This window comes from Lathamus discolor, chromosome 3, assembly GCF_037157495.1.
Source record: "Lathamus discolor isolate bLatDis1 chromosome 3, bLatDis1.hap1, whole genome shotgun sequence".
In the NCBI taxonomy this organism is placed as follows: Eukaryota; Metazoa; Chordata; class Aves; order Psittaciformes; family Psittacidae; genus Lathamus; species Lathamus discolor.
In genome coordinates this window covers 141,765,219-141,784,857 of record NC_088886.1, presented here as the reverse complement: position 1 = coordinate 141,784,857, position 19,639 = coordinate 141,765,219, and the positions used below count along the sequence as shown (strand labels likewise).

The following is a 19,639-nucleotide window of genomic DNA, read 5'->3' as shown; positions in this document are numbered from 1 at the left end:
GACAAAGGCAAGGACACACTGGTGATGTAACTACTAGTGCCAGCTGGATGCTGCCTGCAGGCTCCTCTGTTAAAATTAGTTGGCTGAGCTGATCCTGCAGCAAGGGCCATATGCAGTACAACATGAACACAAGGGCCACGGTTTATGTGCAGCACATCACAGACTTGGCCAGCTCAGTTTAACTCTTATGTGAGTCACCAACATCTCAGTGTGAAATGATCTCCCAGTCAGGGTCAATGCAGAGGGCAAGGGATCTGGCAAGTGAGGCAAGACAGCATAGAGAAGCCTGTTTCTTAAGTTAAATAGAATAATGTTTGTATGGTCCCATCATTTGCAAATAATATAATATGTTTTGGTGTCTGAGAATTTCAGTAATTTCAGTTCCTGGTGTGTGCTAGGAATTTTGTACTGGACATGTAGTAGTTTCTTAAAAACTAAATTCAAAAAGTATAATTCTTCTTTATCATATAGCACATTGATCCGCAAGCTAGGAGGATTTTTCATTCGTCGAAAGTTAGATCAGAGTCCTGATGGTCGTAAGGATTTCCTCTACAGAGCTTTGCTCTATGTGGTATGTATTTCTTGTCTTTGTTTCTCTAGGTAGCATTTCAGTCAGGTGGCAAGTGGGAAAGTGAGTTCTGTCAGTCTGGGGATGTTTTTTACAGCTTTGAATTTGTCTTAGGTTTCATGCTGCAAAAAAAGGATATATTTTTGTATGAAGTCTTGGCTGTATAGAATAAAATTGAATGCCCAGCAGCTTCAAAGATGAACAGATTTTCACCATGCGTAATCCTTATTAAAGAAAGTGAAATTAATGCCCTCTGAATTAATGTTAAACTTAAGCCTTTTTTCTCTGATTCCTTTTGTACTGGGGCAGATCTACGCAGATTCTGTAACTTAATGGAAGTCTCTGTTTATGCCGGGTTGTTGTAATCCTTCGTGCCATTCAGTATAACAGCTGTATTTGCATCTTAGATAATAGGATGTACTGAGGAACCAGAAGGATTGATGTATGCAAATTGACTAGATCAGCTGTTGCTAGAGATGCTGTCCTGAGCAAATGGCATTACACTGCTTGTCTATTCATGCAAATTCAATTGCAGTTTGGTCTGGGTTTATGTCAAGGATTAATCATTAGTTTTAGTTTTTTCACAGGTATTCATGCCAACTCATGATCTTCCAGTGTTTGCAAAAGGAAATGGTTGCTGACAAGATATTTCAAAAATGAATTTACCAATATAATTTTTTCTTCTTTTCCAATCTTTTTGTATTCAGCACATAGAAGAGTTGCTGAGACAGCAGCAGTTTTTAGAAATATTCTTGGAAGGCACACGGTCTCGAAGTGGAAAGACATCTGGTGCTAGAGCAGGTCTTTTATCTGTAGTGGTGGATGCTCTCTTCTCAAATGCTACTCCTGATGTCCTAATTATACCTGTGGGAATCTCTTATGATCGCATAATTGAAGGTCACTATAACAGTGAACAGCTGGTAAGAGCAATTGAACAACTTGTTTTGCCTAGGGGATTTTCTGTTTATGTGCATGTGTTACATGTATAAATGATGTGCTAGTAGTCCTCTGTCTCATGTCCTTGGTGTTAGTGTTGTAGAGTGTACAGCCATGAATCACAAAACCTCCCTAATAGGGAGTGCTGGGGTATAGGTGACATATTTCTAAATGCAAATTCGTGACATATCCACTTGAACGTGTTAGTTGTTATCTATGGAAAAAAATAGTTCTGTAGATTTAATTGAAGTTGTAAGGTGTGTGAAAAGGTTCGGCCTTGTTTTGTCTGCTGTCACATGCATTTTAATTTTAGTCATAGCCTTTTAATTGCAAATTGGAAAAAAAAAACCAACAACAAAACAACCACCTCTGTTTTTCCAGGGCAAGCCTAAGAAGAATGAAAGTATTTGGAGTATTGCTAGAGGAGTCTTCAGAATGCTGCGGAAGAACTATGGGTGTGTCAGAGTAGATTTTGCACAACCGTTTTCCTTAAAAGTAAGTTTCATATTTTGAAGATCCCTCTTAAGGCTTGGCATTTTCAATGTTTCAGTAGTGGGGCACACTTATTTTCCATTTTCTCTTTGTGGGTTGTCATCACAAGCATTATCTGCTGAAGTTCATTCAGTGGAACAAAAGTATCCCTGGATTGCTGATTGTGTGAGTGTTCGGACACATTTGTGTTAATCTGAAATAGTGTCAGAGCTGTTATAAAGCGTGGTTTAGTTTTGAAGTAGTGTAAGTATTCTCACTGGGGTGAGAATCTTTAAAATGATCCTTGCATCATGTAGTAATTCTTTGTAGGGACATTTGGAGTTGAAGGAAACTGAATACTGTTCTCCAGTTTAAGCAATTAATTGGCTTACACTGTTGTTGAGAAAGGTCATTTATCTGACTGTACTTCTAAAATTGCTAAGTAACTCACTAGCTATTAAAGTATCATGGATAATATGTCATAAAAATCTGCATGTTCTTTACAAGTCATAGTTCGTTATTAGTTTACATCTATTACCTACACTAGCTCACCAGATACTGTTGTGTAGTTTCTCAGGGAATGGGGTGATGCAGAAGTATCTGCCTTCACTTCTTAAATTTTCTCTGATCTCTTTGCAGAATCTGCTGGTACTATACTTACCTGCATTTCACTAATCTTGTGTTCTGCTGCAGTATACCTTATTTTTAGTGTGACTTTAATAAGATTAGCTGCTGTAACAACAGCCTACTAGAACATTATTCAAATTAATTAGGTGTTCTTGTTTCTGCCCTACTTCTCTCAGCAAAGCAGTAGGTTGGAGAGCTTTGGAGGGTTCAATTACCACAGCATGAAATTACTGTGACCGTCTGCACTGCATTATAATTGGCGTAGTTTACTTCCAAAGGAGAAGGCTTGGGCTATTCTTGGTGGGGAGTTAACAATTGTTGTTGGATCAGTATAAGGAAAAGAAGGTTATCTGCCCTCTTAATCTAGTGAAATGCTAATCACTGTTTATCTTCCTAGCAACCCCCTTCAGGTCTCATTTGTCTCTGTATTCATTTTTGTACTCCAGAAAGGTAGTAAATTACATACATTTTTTGAAGTATTCCTTAACCAAGATTTGCAGAAGTGTAACTGTATTTTTAAATTGAAGTTATGTCACTGGAGGTTTTTGTAAAGGAGATGAGCTTTGGGGGTTAATTTTGGGCATCCGCAGTTCTGCGGGCACAGGCTTAGAAACAGGAGAGTGTGAGCTTTCTGTGAAAGTCTTTTTAAGCGGCTTTCCTGGGAAGGAACTGTTTTCCTGACCAGCAGGTTAAGCGGCTCTTTAGTTTTCCAGTCTTTATAGGAACTGCAAGAACACAGTGTCCTGAAAACAGAGTAATGTAAATGTTAACCTGTAAGGAGAGGTGTTTGGCTTTTGACAAATTAGGGATTCATTCTAAGCGTGTGGTACCCTCCTTGCTTCCTGGGTTCTTTGTTTGTGACGCTGTAAGGGGTCTTACAGCTAGAGTATCTATGCTAGTGTTTACCTATGGAGAAGTTCCCCACCCTGGTATTTGAGGAAAGCGGCAGCAAGCAATAATTACAGTCTCCATGTCGCTTCTGAATGGATATTACTTTGCTCTCTCTCATGTTAATGAAGGCAGTTCTCATTAATTTAATCATGGAGAAGCTAGTCTCGAAGGAGTTGTTCCCAGAGCGGCACTGACAGGGTTTATGTATTCTTTTTGTTGCAGTATTTTTTATGAAGTACAGATTTCTTGCTGTGGAAAGTCTGCCTTTTCATAGAATAAAATCAAAAGTGAATAAACTTGAGAACTTTTTATTTCTGTGACCTAATTACTGCTTTTTTAATGTAAGCTATTTTGAATTGCAGGGTTGGTTTGTTTGTTTGTTTTTAGTAATTGCCTTTTTCGTATAATAATATTATCAGTTTAATACAAGAATAAGGTGGGAAAAGTACTGAAAAAAATATAACGAGTCTTCTCTTTACAGGAATATGTAAACAGCCAAAGCCAAAAACCTGTGCCTGCTCCTCTTTCTTTGGAACAAGCTTTGTTACCAGCTATACTTCCATCAAGGTACAGATTTTCTGGGGGTTGGGAAGAGAGAAGGCAGGTTGGAGTGTGCTCGTTGTTTTAGTTTTCTACATTACATTCCAAGCGATGCTTGAACTCCCCATGGTGTGTAGAAGCGCTGAAAACTTGGATAATTCTAACCGCAGTTTGAGTTGCATTTTTTCTGCATAACTCTGTTTCAATAAGCTCAAGGAGGCTTTTTTCTTTTTTTAATTTTAATGAGCTCTGTAGGTTTACTTTTAATTTTTTTTTAATAACTTAGGGAAAGATGACACCCTAAATGAAAAACTAAGGATTTGTTTTGAAACCTCAAAAACATTTCAGGTGGGTTTTGATGTATTTTCGAAGCAAATAGAACTTGGGACTGAGTATCCCTTGCTCAAGGAGGTGACTGTCACCTCCAGAGCTGCAAAACTGTGCAGAGGGGCTAGATCTGCATTTGTTAAATGGATAAACATTTTGATTCAGGTGTTTGCTGGACTTGCACAAACTGGTGTGCTCCTGGTAGAGACAAAATCAGTCATTTGTCTTTATGAAGTTGTAGGTCCATAAAAAAGACCATTTCTAGTTTGTAGGGAGGCTAGGCTGGAAATTGCCATTTGGGCAGGTTCGCTTCATGTCCTGTTGTCTAAATGTCATAATGTGATTTTTTTATTACATATTCAGACCTAATGATACTGTGGATGAAGGTGCAGAGGCCTCACTGCCCAACTCCAGGGATATCACCAGTGAACCCTTCAGAAGAGAGCTAATATCCAACTTGGCTGAGCATATTTTGTTCAGTAAGTGTTATAGCATCACTATCAGCTACCTGTTTTGTTTTGCTGATTACACGAACTAACTGGCTGTTTAGTGATGTACTTCCCAATTCCCTCCATTCAGTTGACCATTTCATGACTTCACATGCTCTATTGACAATCCTCTATCCTTTGTCTGCCTCCTTCCCTCTTCACAGTTTAAATCTCTGATTAAGTACAAGCTTTTTATTCTGGACTAGTATACTGAACGTGCTGTACTCTGAAGTGTTTCAATGTTATATTGATACACTGATATCTTACCACTTCTTTTAAGAAGTTATTGTAGTGTCTTAATGGCATTATTTAAGATCATACTCACATGAACTCATCTAGCTGCATGGACCAATGACACCAGGTTTTATAGTTTATGTGGTGTGTTTTGCAGTCAGATCTGTGATTTGTGGTAAAAGAGATGCATACAAATCAGAAGTTAGTAAACTTTTGAGCTTTACTCAGCCTTCTTAGTTCAATTTAATTTGTTAAATACTGTTAACACGTAGACAAAATACACCTTGTATTTAGTTCGGAATGTACAGTTCTGTGCCAATATTGCTATTATTTGTATTAATTTTTTTTTAAAATGAGTGCTCTTTCACTTGTTACAATATTCTAAACTTCACAGGTGCTTAACAAGTTTATCTTGTTTGCCTCTAGCTGCTAACAAGTCATGTGCTGTGATGTCTACCCACATTGTTGCCTGTTTGCTGCTGTACAGACACAGGCAGGTAAGGGCTCCATGCTGCTTAAATAGCCAGACATTACTTTGGCCTTGTTAATAAAAAAAAATAGCATGTATTTTACTATTGCATGATACTAAGAAGAAAAATGCATTTAAATTAAAGTGGATTTCAGGTAGTCTGAGTGCTAGTGTTTTAGTTGTTAGTGTATGCTTGAAGATAAGCTATTATTGATGGGGTGGTAACACTCATGTGGAAATAGATTTTGTAGTTTGAAATGTAGTTATGCTTTCCTTTTGAAGAGAACATGGGTTTGGTTCATTATATTAAGATTGTATTTTACATCTGAAACACGTTCACCACTGAATATGCTAGAACCTCTTCTGTTAATTTTCAGATTAGTTTGGCTGTTCTTCAGTACTAGAATATTATATCACAATGTCAAAAGGATACTAATGTTTAACTGAAGCCTTGTACATGGGTCTTGGATAAAATAGTTTTTTCTCCTACAAGTATGTTTTGCATTTTTCTTCTGAAATTCCTTCTCTTTCTAATCTGAAGCTTTCATTGCACATACATTGAGAACGAACTGAAAAATACTGCTCAGATATGTAGTCTTGCTTGTCGAGGGCAGTGTCAACATTCCTGTCAGTCTAGTCTTTCCAATTTCCTGAAATAATGGGACCAAAGAAGCATTTTACTGTGTGATCTGAAGACATCTTGACTGAAAGCTTTTCCTTGTGTCCCCAGCCAGTTGAACAATTCCTTTATTTACAACATTCCCAGATAATTGATCATTAATTTTTTAGCATAGGTAATGGAAATAAGGTATCTGTAACAAGTTCTTGAAGAACAACTCCGGTCTCTGGAGGTTGTGAAATAAACCAAGATACAAACAAAAAACCATTGCATTCCCAAATAGCTGCATGGCTTTAAAATAAACTTGCATGTCATTCAAAACCTCTGGGCTGTGTGCAAAATCTCCATGAAAATTTTTGCTCGTATGACTGTTGTGATTTGGTTTATTGACAGTTAGTGTATTGTTTGTGTTTCCTGTATATGTGGTTCTGTGGTTTACAGATAAAGAATTTTTCTGCACAAATGTTTAACTGTGTGACTGTTTTTCTTCCTAGGGAACTGATCTTTCCAGGTTGGTAGAAGATTTCTTCTCTATGAAGGAGGAGGTCTTAGCCCGAGACTTTGACTTGGGATTTTCAGGGAACTCAGACGATGTTGTCATGCATGCCATCCACTTGTTGGGGAACTGTGTAAATATCACAAACACAAGCCGGAACAATGAGTTCTTCATCACTCCCAGCACAACGATACCTGCTGTCTTTGAACTCAATTTCTACAGCAATGGAGTACTTCATGTATTCATTAAAGAGGCCATTATTGGTATGTTTGGGGCTTTACCAAGGAAAGGCTTTCTTGTAACCCATGAAGTCAAAGTATCTGCAGAAAAAACCTCATCAGTTTTTCATGTAATGTACTTTTATATATTTCTTCCCTCTCCCCTTCAACGCTTGTGTTTTGTTTGTGGAATGTTTCCACTCATTTTTGCGATCATCCTTGATCTTCCTTGAAAGTATTTGTGTATTGGTCACAGCCATAGGCAAGGCACTATCAGAGTTTGAGTGAACATAGCAAAACCTGTGCTTTTACGCAAACAAAATAGTGGTGACTTCTGTCTTCATTCTTTAGTTGCATGTGTAATGTTTGACTGCTTTTAGGCCAGAAATAGACAAACCAAAAGTTTTGTTGCCTTTGCTATAAAGCTCTTTGGAAAAATAAACTTTGCATATGTTTCTTTCTGCTGTAGCCTGCAGTCTTCATGCAGTTCAGAGCAGGAGGTACAGAAATGGTACCAATGGTGCTTCTCCCAGTTTGATTAGTCAAGAACACCTGATCCGAAAAGCTGCCAGCTTGTGTTACTTGCTTTCTAATGAATTTACTGTATCTTTGGTAAGTAATTGCATTAATTGCCCACGTTTTAAATTTTTGTTCTGCTTGTAACTTCATATGTTATTTTAAAATGAATTGATGCCTTTTTCAAGTGTCTCAGTTCTGATACATTCGCTTTAAGGACAGTCTGATGGTAGTGGGTAGCAAGAGGCTGAATATAATTTGACAAAGCTAGCATTATTCCATTTGCTTCAAGGAAACCTCTGAATATTTGAATGAATGCGGTTCATCAGGAGAGTTCGTCCAAAAGATGTCTGGCCTGAGATAACATGTGAATTAACTTGCCAGACTCCTGTCACTGCCTAGTTTCCTTGGAAAGGTGTGACAGCATTGTTTGATCCTGTTTCAGGGATACGTGCTGAGTGCATGCCCACTGCTCATGCAAGTCCTGAAGTGAGTGATGCTGGGGTTAGCCTGCAGCATTTCTGCTGTGCTGGCTTTAGGCTTTTCCTAAGAGAGAAAAGCTGCTCACTCTATCTCTGTCAGCTTCCTACAATTAGAGGCTGGGCTTCTTAATGCCTCCTACCAGGTTTTGTGTTGTTTATGTCATTAGACCATGACAACTATATCTGCATTCTGCTTAAACTGTTTAAATTTTTTTACTTAAACACTTACAGATTTCTAAGAGTACTCAGCTTATATGGGTTTGCACAGATGATTGAAATAATGCTGGGAACTAAGGCTCCAGATTCTGAAGATACTCTTATTTTGCATAGGAGTGCAAGTCACAATGTGCCACGCCTAGCACTTAGTGGCAACTTTAAACATGGCCTTACTTTGGTTTTTGGTTTGTTACGAAACACTGAAGAAAGCTGATTCTATCTCAGGTTCTCAGACACTCTGTATCCTTATGCTCTGGAGACTTGCAATTTTAAGTGCTAGACTTATTTATTTATTTATTTATTTATGTGTAGAATTACTTAGAATTCTGGGGATTCTTGTATTTGTGCTTGAACTTGTACACATATTTCTGACTTTTGCCTTTATAAATGCAGCATAAGCCAAATTTAGTATTTTTGCCTCTGCAATAACGTAACTCGGATGGTGGGGCTCTTCAGTGATCTTATCCTTTTGCTTTCAGAGGTGGTAATTTTAACTTAGAAATATTTTGTACATCATTATGAACAATGTAAAAGAGGTTGTGTTTGGGGCGGGGTGTTTTGTTTTGGTGTTGGTTTGGGGTTTTTTGTTACTTTTTTATTTTATTTTTATTCAGAGTCTCAAAATACATAGGGAATCTTTTCCTTTTCTAAGTAAATCACTGGTGTAAGCATCAATGATTTTAGTTTTACAATGATTTTATTCCAGAATTGTTTAACTAAAATTTGGTTAGAGGTGATTAAGATGGGAGAATATTTGTGTTTTTTTACCAGCATAATAATGCACTTCTTAAGAAAACATTGGACAAGATTCAAATATCCTGTTTCACTAGAATTTTTTTAATGTCTGCTAGGATAAACATAAGAGTGGTGCACTGGGATTATGATGAATCTTCAGTAATTGGTTTGAAAGGAATAATAAGTGCTGTATCTAAAACATTCATACAGACTAGGGACCTGATCTTGCTGTAATGGTTATAATGGATATGATTTTTTCAGCGCATTTCTTTTATGTTGTGCAGCCTTGCCAATTGATCTATCAAGTTTGCCATGAATCCGTGGAAAGGCTGATTCAGTACGGCATTCTTCTGGTGGCCGAGGTAAAGAGATATTAAATGAGCTTTGTTTTATGTACTTGACTTCAGCCATAGTAGTTTGTTTCTTAATTGTGAGTCTTGTTCTAAATACATGCTGCTACTGAAAGCTTGTATTAATGGGTTCAGGACTGATACTATTAATTCCTACACTGTAAGCATCAGACATTTGGGTATAGTCATCATGTGATGCTATTAATGACTCTAATTTCATTGTGCCGTTAAACCTACCAAGGAAGACACGTGTTTTATACCGTCTTGTAAAATGGAGATTTGTTATTGGAGCCCTTTCAGACTCTAGCATAGTTATGTGGGCATTTACTTTCTACTCTACAGGAGTCAGTAGTCCAGATTTTTTGTCTTCTTTTGCATTGATCTCAGAGTTATTGTACACCTCTTCTACTAGCACAATTTGCAGTTTCAGGGATGTACTGGAGTTACTGTATGGTACAATCTACCATAGGTGTACAGTGTAAAGAAAATATGGGGAAGAGGGAGCACTTGACTTGCCATATCTTTGCTTCCCCAGCTTTTTTTGTGCACAGTAAACAAATGTTGATGCCCAGGAGAAAGTAGCAAAACACAGAGAGCACGTGGAAAAGAAGTTATGGTTTTGGCTGCTTTCTTCTTGCAGCTCTCCAGTTTTAGAGACTAGAGATGCTTCTGGAGTATGTGTCAGTGGCCACTGCTTCACTCTAGTCTTACTGCATACCTCTTGATACGTGCTTCTAGTTTTAATATATGTAACCATAGGCACTATTTGCTTAATACAACTGGATATTAAACATTCTCCTCTGGAGTTAATAGTGTTTGCTTTTTATCTGAACTAATGACATGTTGCGAGGCACTAGGTTGTAATCGTTATAAGATAAATCAAAAACTAAATGCTAATCAGAGGACTAGAAAGAAACCTGTATGTTCCATACCTGGGGCCAGATGAGGAAAATAGGTGTGGACTGTAGTAGATATGCACCTCTGTCTACTCAAGCATGAAACCTGTCTTGAGGGTTCTTCTATAAGTTTTGGTTGCGAGTCTGGTACTTTACAACTGGAATATAGATAAATGTCAGGCAATATATAAGTTTGTGTGTGCTGTCTGATATGTGTCACCATTGCAACGTTTTAACACATAAGAAGGACATATATTCCGTCAGTGAGTTTCTTATACTTAGAAAACCTCTGAATCCTCTTACTCTTTTTAAAATGTTAAGAATTTGCATAGTCAGTGCAAACACTGTAAGCAGTGGTTGTTTTATGAGTTCGGACAAGCTGGAAATGTTTGTGGGGGTTTTACAACCTGTTCTCTAAGAAAGGTCGCTAGCTTCTGCCCCTTCCAGTGATTTCAGTTTGCTGCTGACATTAACACATTGATAAATTTCCCATTATATTGAGCTTTATTGAGCCCTGCTGGGTTTTTTTTTAGCACTTTTCCTGTGATTCTAGGGTCTACTTCAAAAATCAAGAGATATTCCTAACACCTATTGATTTCTGGTCTTTTTCTAAACTTATTTTATTACTTCTGCTTTATTCAAAATGTAAGATTGGAAGGATGTTATTCTTCATTAGCTGCAGAGGCCTTTTTCATTGACATTAATGTGACAGTAATCATATCTGTGAGGTATCTGTTATCTATTTGGTTTTAATCTTTCCTGATTCACGTTTCTAAATGGAATAACTGTGATGGGTCTTTCTTCAGTGACGTAGTACTGGTGACCTCTGAAAAAAAATCTTTGTGTTCTACTACTTTGAGCAGAACAAGTAATGGTGAATGATTGATATTACTCTTTCTAATGCAACTGAAAACACTTTTTTGACAAGTGCTACTATATGGCCTCTGGTTGGAAGATTCAGCAACACTTTTGCATTTTTACATGATGGGAAAACTATAAAGAAAAACAGCCTTTTTCACCAAATATCTCATTTCTTTCTGCTTGTCTCAACCCTGTCTATAATTGGGTCTCACCTGCTTTCATTAAATTCTGGTTAGCAAATGGACTAATTCGTGTGAGATTATAAAAGAAATCTATTGTTTGCCTGTGTTTGGGTTCTTATTTATCAGTTTGCCTTTCAAATTTAAGCAGGATGATCAGGAGGACGTTAGCCCCAGTCTTACAGAGCACCAATGGAATAAAAAACTCCCTGAGCCATTATCTTGGAGAAGTGACGAGGAAGATGAAGACAGTGATTTTGGAGAAGAGCAGAGAGATTGCTACTTGAAGGTAATATGGTCGTAGGGCTACTAACATTGAAGGCTGTTGTGGGAAATATAAACTACTTCACTAGTTCAGGAGGGGTAATGATAATTTTTTATTATTGGCTCACAGTGTTTGTTGCATTTTGCTGCAGTCAGTAAAATGCCTTTCACTCCTCCCCATGAGGAAACATCCGAACAATAATCTCGTAGCGGGTGGAAGGACAATGGTTACTGTCATGAGAACTGAAAAAGGCTTAAGTATCTTAGGACCTGAATGTTCTATTCTTTATTGACTGCATACACTCTAAAAGGGGCACATCTGGCTGGTATTTATTTTCACTTCATAGATTGATCGTGTTGATGTTAGGCATAATACAAGTTTTCTCACAGGGCTGACACAAACACTGTGAGGATATCTTGTTAACACTTAGAAATCCATGTCCATCTCTGAATGTATGGCAACCTTCTTCTGGCTGCAGAACAGTCCAATGTCTTTAATTTTATCTTAGGAAAATAGTTATTAATATCCTGATGGAGAAAAAAAGTGGCATTGATCTGTGATGTGCAGTGCCTATTTTGTCCCTCATGGTAAACTGGTTTTCTGCTGGGCTTTCTTTCTGGTCTGTGTTGTGCCTCTTTTTTTGTATTAAGAATTATTCTGGCTGCTGCTGTACCATGTACTGTGTTGCATGGTGTTTCTTGTTTCCACTGGTCTCTGTCAATTAAGCTCTTATTGCCCTCTCTTAGGTGAGCCAGTCTCAGGAACACCAGCAGTACATCACTTTCCTGCAGAGGTTGTTGGGACCTTTACTGGAGGCGTATAGCTCTGTTGTCATCTTCGTGCACAATTTTAATGGTCCTGTTTTAGAGTCTGAATACCTTCAAAAGTTACACAGGCACTTAATAAGCAGGACGGAGAAGAATGTTGCTGCATATGGTATGTTAAACTGTTTTTGGAACTGGATTTGATTCATTCTGTTCCTTCTATTATAAGCCCAAATCCAACTGCAGTTTGCTTACATCTGGGTTTTCTTTCTTGCAGCTGAGAGTGCTACCTACAGTCATGTGAAAAACGCATTGAAAGTCTTTAAGGAAATCGGGGTAAGTGTTCAGTGATCAGAGCTGGAGACTGTTAAGTTTCATTTTAATAGTGAGAAGAATTTTGACAATTCATGGAACCTGTTCAATGTCAGTTCAAAATCTGTGAACGTATCTGCAAATGTATTGTGGGTTTTGAGCACTTTGCTTTCCTTAAAGCTTAGGGCTGTAGGAGAACAACACATACTATGGAACAGGGCACTTCTTGCCCCTGAGAAAACCAGTCTAGATGGAGGCTGGGTAACTAGATATTTTTATTCACAGCAAATGAAGTTCCTGTGCTCTACTCCATGTCCTTTCTGGACATCAGTGACTATGTTGGAAGGCTGAGAGCATGCTCTGTGTTTATTAACACCTACATTTCATTTCGGACGACTACTTAAATCTTCAAAAAGTATTAGCTAAGTTTTGACTTAGCAGTGATCAGTACTCCAGGGGAACTATCCCAATAGACCCACAGTGTCCACCATGAGGATACAGGTGTTCTTTAAGACAAAGGATCAGTTTTGCACTTTACTACTAGCATTTTGAATATTAAATCCCCTAACTAGACACCCCTTCAGCCCTGCGGAGAAGGACTTGGGGGTGTTTGTCAATGAGAAACTTAACATGAGCCAGCTTTAGTGTGCGCTTGCAGCCCAGAAAGCCAACCCGTATCCTGGGCTGCATCAAAAGGAGCATGACCAGCAGGTCGAAGGAGGTGATTCTGCCTCTCTACTCTGCTCTTGTGAGACCTCACTTGGAGCATTGTTTGCAGTTCTGGTGTCCTCAACATAAAAAGGACATGGAACTGTTGGAACAAGTCCAGAGGAGGGCCACGAGGATGATCAGGGGACTGGAGCACATCCTGTATGAAGACAGGCTGAGGAAGTTGGGGCTGTTCAGCCTGGAGAAGAGAAGGCTGCGTGGAGACCTCATAGCAGCCTTCCATTACCTGAAGGGGGCCTATAGGGATAATGGGGATGGACTCTTCATTAGGGATTGTAGTGATAGAACAAGGGGTAGCAGGTTCAAACTTAAACAGGGGAAGTTTAGATTGGATATAAGGAAGTTCTTTACCTTGAGGGTGGTGAGGCGCTGGAATGGGTTTCCCAGGGAAGTTGTGAATGCTCCATCCCTGGTGCTGTTCAAGGCTAGGTTGAACAGCCTTGAGTGACATGGTTTAGTGTGAGGTGTCCCTGCCCATGGCAGGGGGGTTGGAACTTGATGATCTTGAGGTCCTTTCCAACCCTAACTATTCAATGATTCTATGACTTTGCAAATGAAGGGGTTTTCTTTCAACTAAATAATATGGCTTCCTGAATGCCAGATGGAATTCAGCATTTCAATTTTGGAAAAATCAGCATTTAGATAGAGTATTGCTAGATAGGGGTTTTGAAATCTTCATCTTTAATTCTAATGTAGTAAGTAATCTAACAATAGTTAGACTATAGTAAAGCCTATAGTAAAGGTATCTTCCTGTAAGAGCTGTAAAGAAAGCACATATCAAATAGATCATTTTTAATTCATTCTGCCGTTGGAAAAGGGGAACTAGATAGCTTCTGCTAAGAAACTATTCACGGCATAGCATCTGAATTCTTGTTATCAAAGTGCTTTCACTTTGAATTCAGATGCCTTTTAAATGCTTATCCGTTGCTATTAAGAGCTGGCTGTTTATCATACTTTTTCTCAGATTCTGTTCTTCCGTGCCACTTGAAGTATTTCAACATTGAGTGAATTCTAATAATATAATACCCCCCCATGACTCAGAGGTTGGAACTGGATGATCTTAAGGTCCTTTCCAACCCAAACCATTATATGAGTCCATGAATATCTAACAGCATTACCATGTAAGCTTTCAAGAAAGGGAAAAAAAAAGTCCTGTAAACGAGGGCAAATTTATTAAAGACTGTAAAATTTTCATCACGAAAGAAAGGAGATCACTTTAACATTGTGATACTTACATATATTCATGCTGTGCTTTAGGTTTTCAGTCAGACAACACAAAGAAGAGACACCATTTTGGAACTAAGCACTACGTTCCTACCTCAGCGCAACAGGCAGAGACTACTGGAATTCATCATGAGCTTCATGGTATTATAGACCACCTATAGCACCTTATTGCAGGGAAATGAAGACAGGTTTTGAGACTGTGTCAAAGCCTGGGGACATTTGCTAATCCTTCAAAGTGTGAGGTGCCACTCTCTGGGTAAGGCCTTCTCTGACTTGAACTACTGGAAGACAAGTGCCTTCTTACGTATACGTTTATGGGTTTCTTATAGTCCCCAATGCTGTTGTAATTACAATGATACTCACATGACACTTTGGATACAAGTAATTAAACACGTTGCAAAAAATAAGGTAAATTATTAGAATTAGACTTAAAATTAAGAATAAAGTTTTATCAGTGTTATGTTTTAACTATACTTTTGAAGACTGTAACAGATGCACAAATGCACATATTGGTGATCTGTAGCTAATCCTGAGTTCTTGAGTTTAGTGGCAACACAGATTATGGCATAAACAAATTAATTCCAATTCAGTTTTACTGTTTTAAATAAATGGTTAAAAAAATTGCTTAGGCAGAATAAATGTTTCATGGATAAAGCCATAGTTTTTCATAAATATTAACATAAATGCCAAAATTCTAATGAGAATAACAGTTACAGACATCTGAGAATAATGATCATGTAGCAGATGATTGTGAGAAACGTTGGCAGCAGGCACACCTTGCACTCTTAGAGCAGTGGTAAACTGCACTAATCACTGCTGCCATGAAGAATGTGAGAGCAGCATTCTTGTTTTTATTATGGCGTCTGTCATTCAGCCAGATAAAAGTCGGGAGACAGTTGCCTGAATGTGAATATCTTGTAAAATCTTAGATTATTTAATTGAAAAAAGCTATTAAGTTTGGTTTTGTGTTGTTTTTAATTAATAGGATGTCAGATTTGTTTTTTAAAAGTGAAGTAAAGACTTGATTTGGTGAGATAATTGTGGCCCTAAGAATTTCAGCAATAACTTCCACAGTTCTTTGAAAACAAGTGTTCATATTGTATTCTGTTGTTGAGCAGGTCTAAATTGGCATGAAGTAGTAACCTCTTGAAACACAGAAATACCAGAAACAATGTACTTTTGACTCTGATCTACAGAGTCCAAACTGACTTACAAATAAAATCGTAGACCAATTTGTGATGAATAAATTCTGTCCTCTGATACAGGACTCTGGTCTTGCGATTTGATCCTTTCTCATGGAGGACTTGCACTGTAGATTTCATCTTCTCTTCATGTGAGTGGAGATCAGATTGCAACCTGTAGTCCTGTATTTTAGTATAGCTGATCTAGCTGAAGCAATAACTTGATGGTATGTGAAGCTGGTTTGTTTTGCTTGTGAAATGCAGTTTTCCTCATTTAGACTGCCTTCTATTTGGGGGAAATCGAACATTTTGGTTACTGAAGTGTTTCACTTCATTCTCACATCCTGGCCTTGTGAACAGAAAATCCCCAAACTTCATCACGTGGTCTCTGTTACTTAACATAAACACAGAAAAACGTACTTGAATCCCAGCACTTGCACTGTTACGCCGGCACAAAACTAACGCAGACAGTTTGAGTTTCTGGCCAAGGATCTTGCATTTATACTGCACATATGTCAAAAGGAATGTTTCTGTAAATTTTTTTATTAAATGCTATTAATATTTTAAACGGGCAGTTTATAGTTTATGAGCATTCTACTGTTAGCACTGTGAGACGCATGTATTCTGTCACTAAACCAGGTGCTCTACAACACTTAAAGAATTTCTGAACCAAAGCTACATATAATACGGATGGAAACTGATCCTAGAGTCGCTTTTGTTGTTACATCCTTCTGCAGGATAGTGACTACATCGCACATAATTTGTTTTGTGATGTCTTTCTAGCTATTTAGAAAACAGTTTCATCTCATGCTGGCTGACGTTAACCTGATGAGTGCTCCGTACAACAGTTGTTGCTGATGGCTTCCATTTAATGTCAAAAAAAAAAAAAGACTAGGTGCTTCTGAATAAAGAGCTTTCATAGTTTGCTGCATTTCAGTAAATCTCAAGTGTACTAACAGCAAAGATTGTACGTCAAACAGATTTTTAAAAGTAAAGCAATATGAAATAAACAAAACTCGAGTCATTTTATGGAGAATGTTCCGCCAACTGATGTATTAGTTACCGTAAAACCCAGGAGTACTGTGGTCACCAGAGTGTTCTGGCTAGGTGTTAAATGATAGCTTACATTTAAAAATAAGTAAATAAATCTGGTTAATACAAATCAGTGAGTGGGTAGGGCAGTAATGCATGTGAATACACATTAATGCATACATTGAGTATGCAGAGGGAGGGGGCGCCTCTAAAAGTAGTTTGGTTTTGTATGAAAATAACACTGCATGTGAGAAGTCAGTACTACAAGTCGTATGCCACTGGAAGCCTTTGCATTCTGCAGCAAGTGTGTATGTACACATATATATGCAAGTGTGTATATTATGACACACAAGAACTATGCTTTTCCCTGAAAATAAAGCACAGAATATAAAACTATCAGGCTGTAACAGTTAAAAACTGAAACCAACACTTTTGCACTGTATTTACACCTTCAGTGTCTTCTGATTCTTATTAATATCTCATGTTTCTTTTGTTGATAGAATTCCATGTTGAGTTAATTTCAGTGTAGGTGAAGTTAACCAGTAAAGAAGAAGGGTCTGGCCCTGAATTACCACTGATGTATTTTAAGACTCTCCTCATACAAAGACTTACACAAGTCTTGTCATTCTTGAGCATATTACTCAGGTGTGCAAGTCTTTTGGGGCCAGGATCTTTCAAGATATGAGAAACTTAATCTTTGCACATGCATCCTGTAGGTATCACATTTTTAGAGTGATGAAAATGTAGAATTCCCCTTCCCATGTTGCCACAGCTACCCAGGCCCCCAGGGATCATAAGCTTGTTAATACATTTACTTCCTACTCACACTGACGTTGGAGGCATACCTGCCTTCTTTTGGACAGTGTAGGGCTTTATTCACCTAGCTTTGATTAGGAAGCGTATCCACACACTTGCATTCAGCTGACTGCTTGCTCCACAGAGAAATATCAGAACCACCTCACAGAAGAAAGTTGGGCTGGGAGGTGACGTAAGATACTGTTGCTCTTGTGTTTCTGTACTAATGAGCCTGATACTGCTTCCTGAGAACGTTACCATGTTTTACCTGTTATGTGTAATGCTGTGTCTGTTGTAGAAGCACAGAGGTGTACTGGAGTCATTTTAATACATTAAACTGTTTGCTAATATGACATTTAACAAGTTTTTCTAGTGTTTTTTGGGGTTGGTTTTGTTTTTTGTTTCTGTGTGTGTGGTTGGTTTGGGTTTTGTTTTTTTTTTTTTTGAGGTTGTTTTTTAAATAACCTGCTAAGATAATTCATTCAGTAACTATGGCCCATTCCAGATCATTTCTGAAATTAAACAATTAAAAGCTTTCACTGTAAATGTATCTCTAGGAGTGCATGTACTGGAGCAGAACCATTTGACAAGCAGATTGAGGTGACAGACTGACTCTCACTAGTCATTGTTTTGTTGTGGAGCAGAGATGTCATTTTGCTTCTCTCTTTCCCCATCCCTTCAAGGCTCTCTTGTATGTGGATTTCTCTTGCCTCTCGCCTTATGGGGGGTGTGGGGGTGTCATTCAGGAGTCTGGGATGACTCTGATGCTACAGACTGTCCCTTCCCATGGTGATTTCAAGCTGACCTGGAGGGCAGTAAGCACCTGTCAGCAATTCTGACAGCATCTGGCAAATGTGAATCGATTGGAGTGGGGCTTTAATGCAATAAAACCTGCATAGATGATCATTACTTAAATTGAGAAGGAGGGATGCTGTTTCACTCTTCAGGAAAAAAACCCACCAAGACGTTGTAATCAACTGATTCTTTAAGAGGCCTCTAGCAATGTTCACATGCAAGCAAGGCTCGATTAATTGACAACTCTAGGCTGAGGCAGGAAGCTGAAATTCAATTATTGTCAATAGCTTGAATAAAACCCAATTCTTATTGGTGATGACCTTACATGTTATTCTTTCTGTAAATGTCTTCCTGTTTCTCAGCCTTTTAAAATCCCAAATGTTGGATAAAGCACTTATCCCAGTTTTTGCTTAATTCAGTTATCTTGTAATAAAAGCTTGTCAGGCTTGTTTAGAAGAGTCACTTGATTTAAGCTTTCTGCTTTGTTCTCACTTATGGTACACTAAGTTTTCAGCAGCCCTGTATTTTCAAGCTAAGTTCCACATCGATCTGAACTGCTGCTTCAAAACACATTCTTTTTAGTCTTTTATAGATGTTCATTGCACTTTGCATTTGCTGTGTGAGATGTATCATCCTTATTAATTCTTCTGCAAGTTGATTCATCTGTTAATGTAATTGTCCAAGTATCATAGTTGATTCTGTCACTAGGATAAGAAACTTTCTGGCTTTGGGGAAGAAACATTAAGGAAGTGTTCACTGCTGTGTGTTATACTGGAGTTCAGACCTGGGAGACCATAAATCCCACAGAAACTTCTAGATTTCATCTGTCATAAAACATTGACAGTTACAGAAACAAAAGCTAATTATTGTATAGCTATTAGTTATACAAATACATGTGTATGTAGTTATGCAGTGCAAAATTTCAACAAAGGATGCATGGCATAATTGCTATGAGTAATCTGCATTGAAAAGGTGTTCTATAGCATAGTAACACTTGGTTCTTAAACTGATAGTATTTGCAATCTCTTGATCTCAAATGTTTTAGAGTGACAGTCTCTGACAGATGAGGAGGCTGAGACATGGAAATCAGATAATGTGTCTAATGCCATGCATATATTCAGTGACACCTATGAGCCTATTCTTTTGCTCTTAATTGACATGTCACTTCTGATGCTGTCCTGTATTTTCATTAGCAAGTGATGGTAGTTTGAGGAAAGCTGCATGTGTACAAGCATTAAGTGGGTTTTTTTTCCTCTCCTTAAAGCACCATTCACAGTCAGAATGGAAGAATTATGGAGTGGAATAATCACTATTAGTAGTGAATACAATTCCAGTAGCATCTGTTCTGAGTCTTGTCTGTTCAGTATCTTCCTTAGTGACCTGGGCAATAGAAGAGAGTTTGCTCTTTCCATTTGTAGATAGC

The 19,639-nt window shown here is 38.0% G+C and overlaps 1 protein-coding gene across 11 annotated transcripts in view; it reads left to right on the top strand.

Moving 5' to 3' along the window:
* Positions 1-17,784, top strand: part of GPAM (glycerol-3-phosphate acyltransferase, mitochondrial) — a 32,654-nt gene extending 14,870 nt beyond the window's left edge. For 10 of the 11 annotated variants that reach the window (XM_065672254.1, XM_065672251.1, XM_065672256.1 and 7 more), the window contains exons 9-21: positions 472-571; positions 1,276-1,488; positions 1,886-1,999; positions 3,975-4,060; positions 4,724-4,839; positions 5,509-5,579; positions 6,665-6,929; positions 7,354-7,496; positions 9,118-9,195; positions 11,268-11,408; positions 12,131-12,320; positions 12,426-12,484; positions 14,447-17,784. In XM_065672254.1, the coding sequence (XP_065528326.1) occupies positions 472-571; positions 1,276-1,488; positions 1,886-1,999; positions 3,975-4,060; positions 4,724-4,839; positions 5,509-5,579; positions 6,665-6,929; positions 7,354-7,496; positions 9,118-9,195; positions 11,268-11,408; positions 12,131-12,320; positions 12,426-12,484; positions 14,447-14,563 (1,693 nt within the window). In that variant the 3' untranslated portion in view covers positions 14,564-17,784. The remainder of the gene's footprint in view (positions 1-471; positions 572-1,275; positions 1,489-1,885; positions 2,000-3,974; positions 4,061-4,723; positions 4,840-5,508; positions 5,580-6,664; positions 6,930-7,353; positions 7,497-9,117; positions 9,196-11,267; positions 11,409-12,130; positions 12,321-12,425; positions 12,485-14,446) is intronic. The other variant, XM_065672245.1, reaches the window with a different exon arrangement.
* Positions 17,785-19,639: the final 1,855 nt, after the last annotated feature.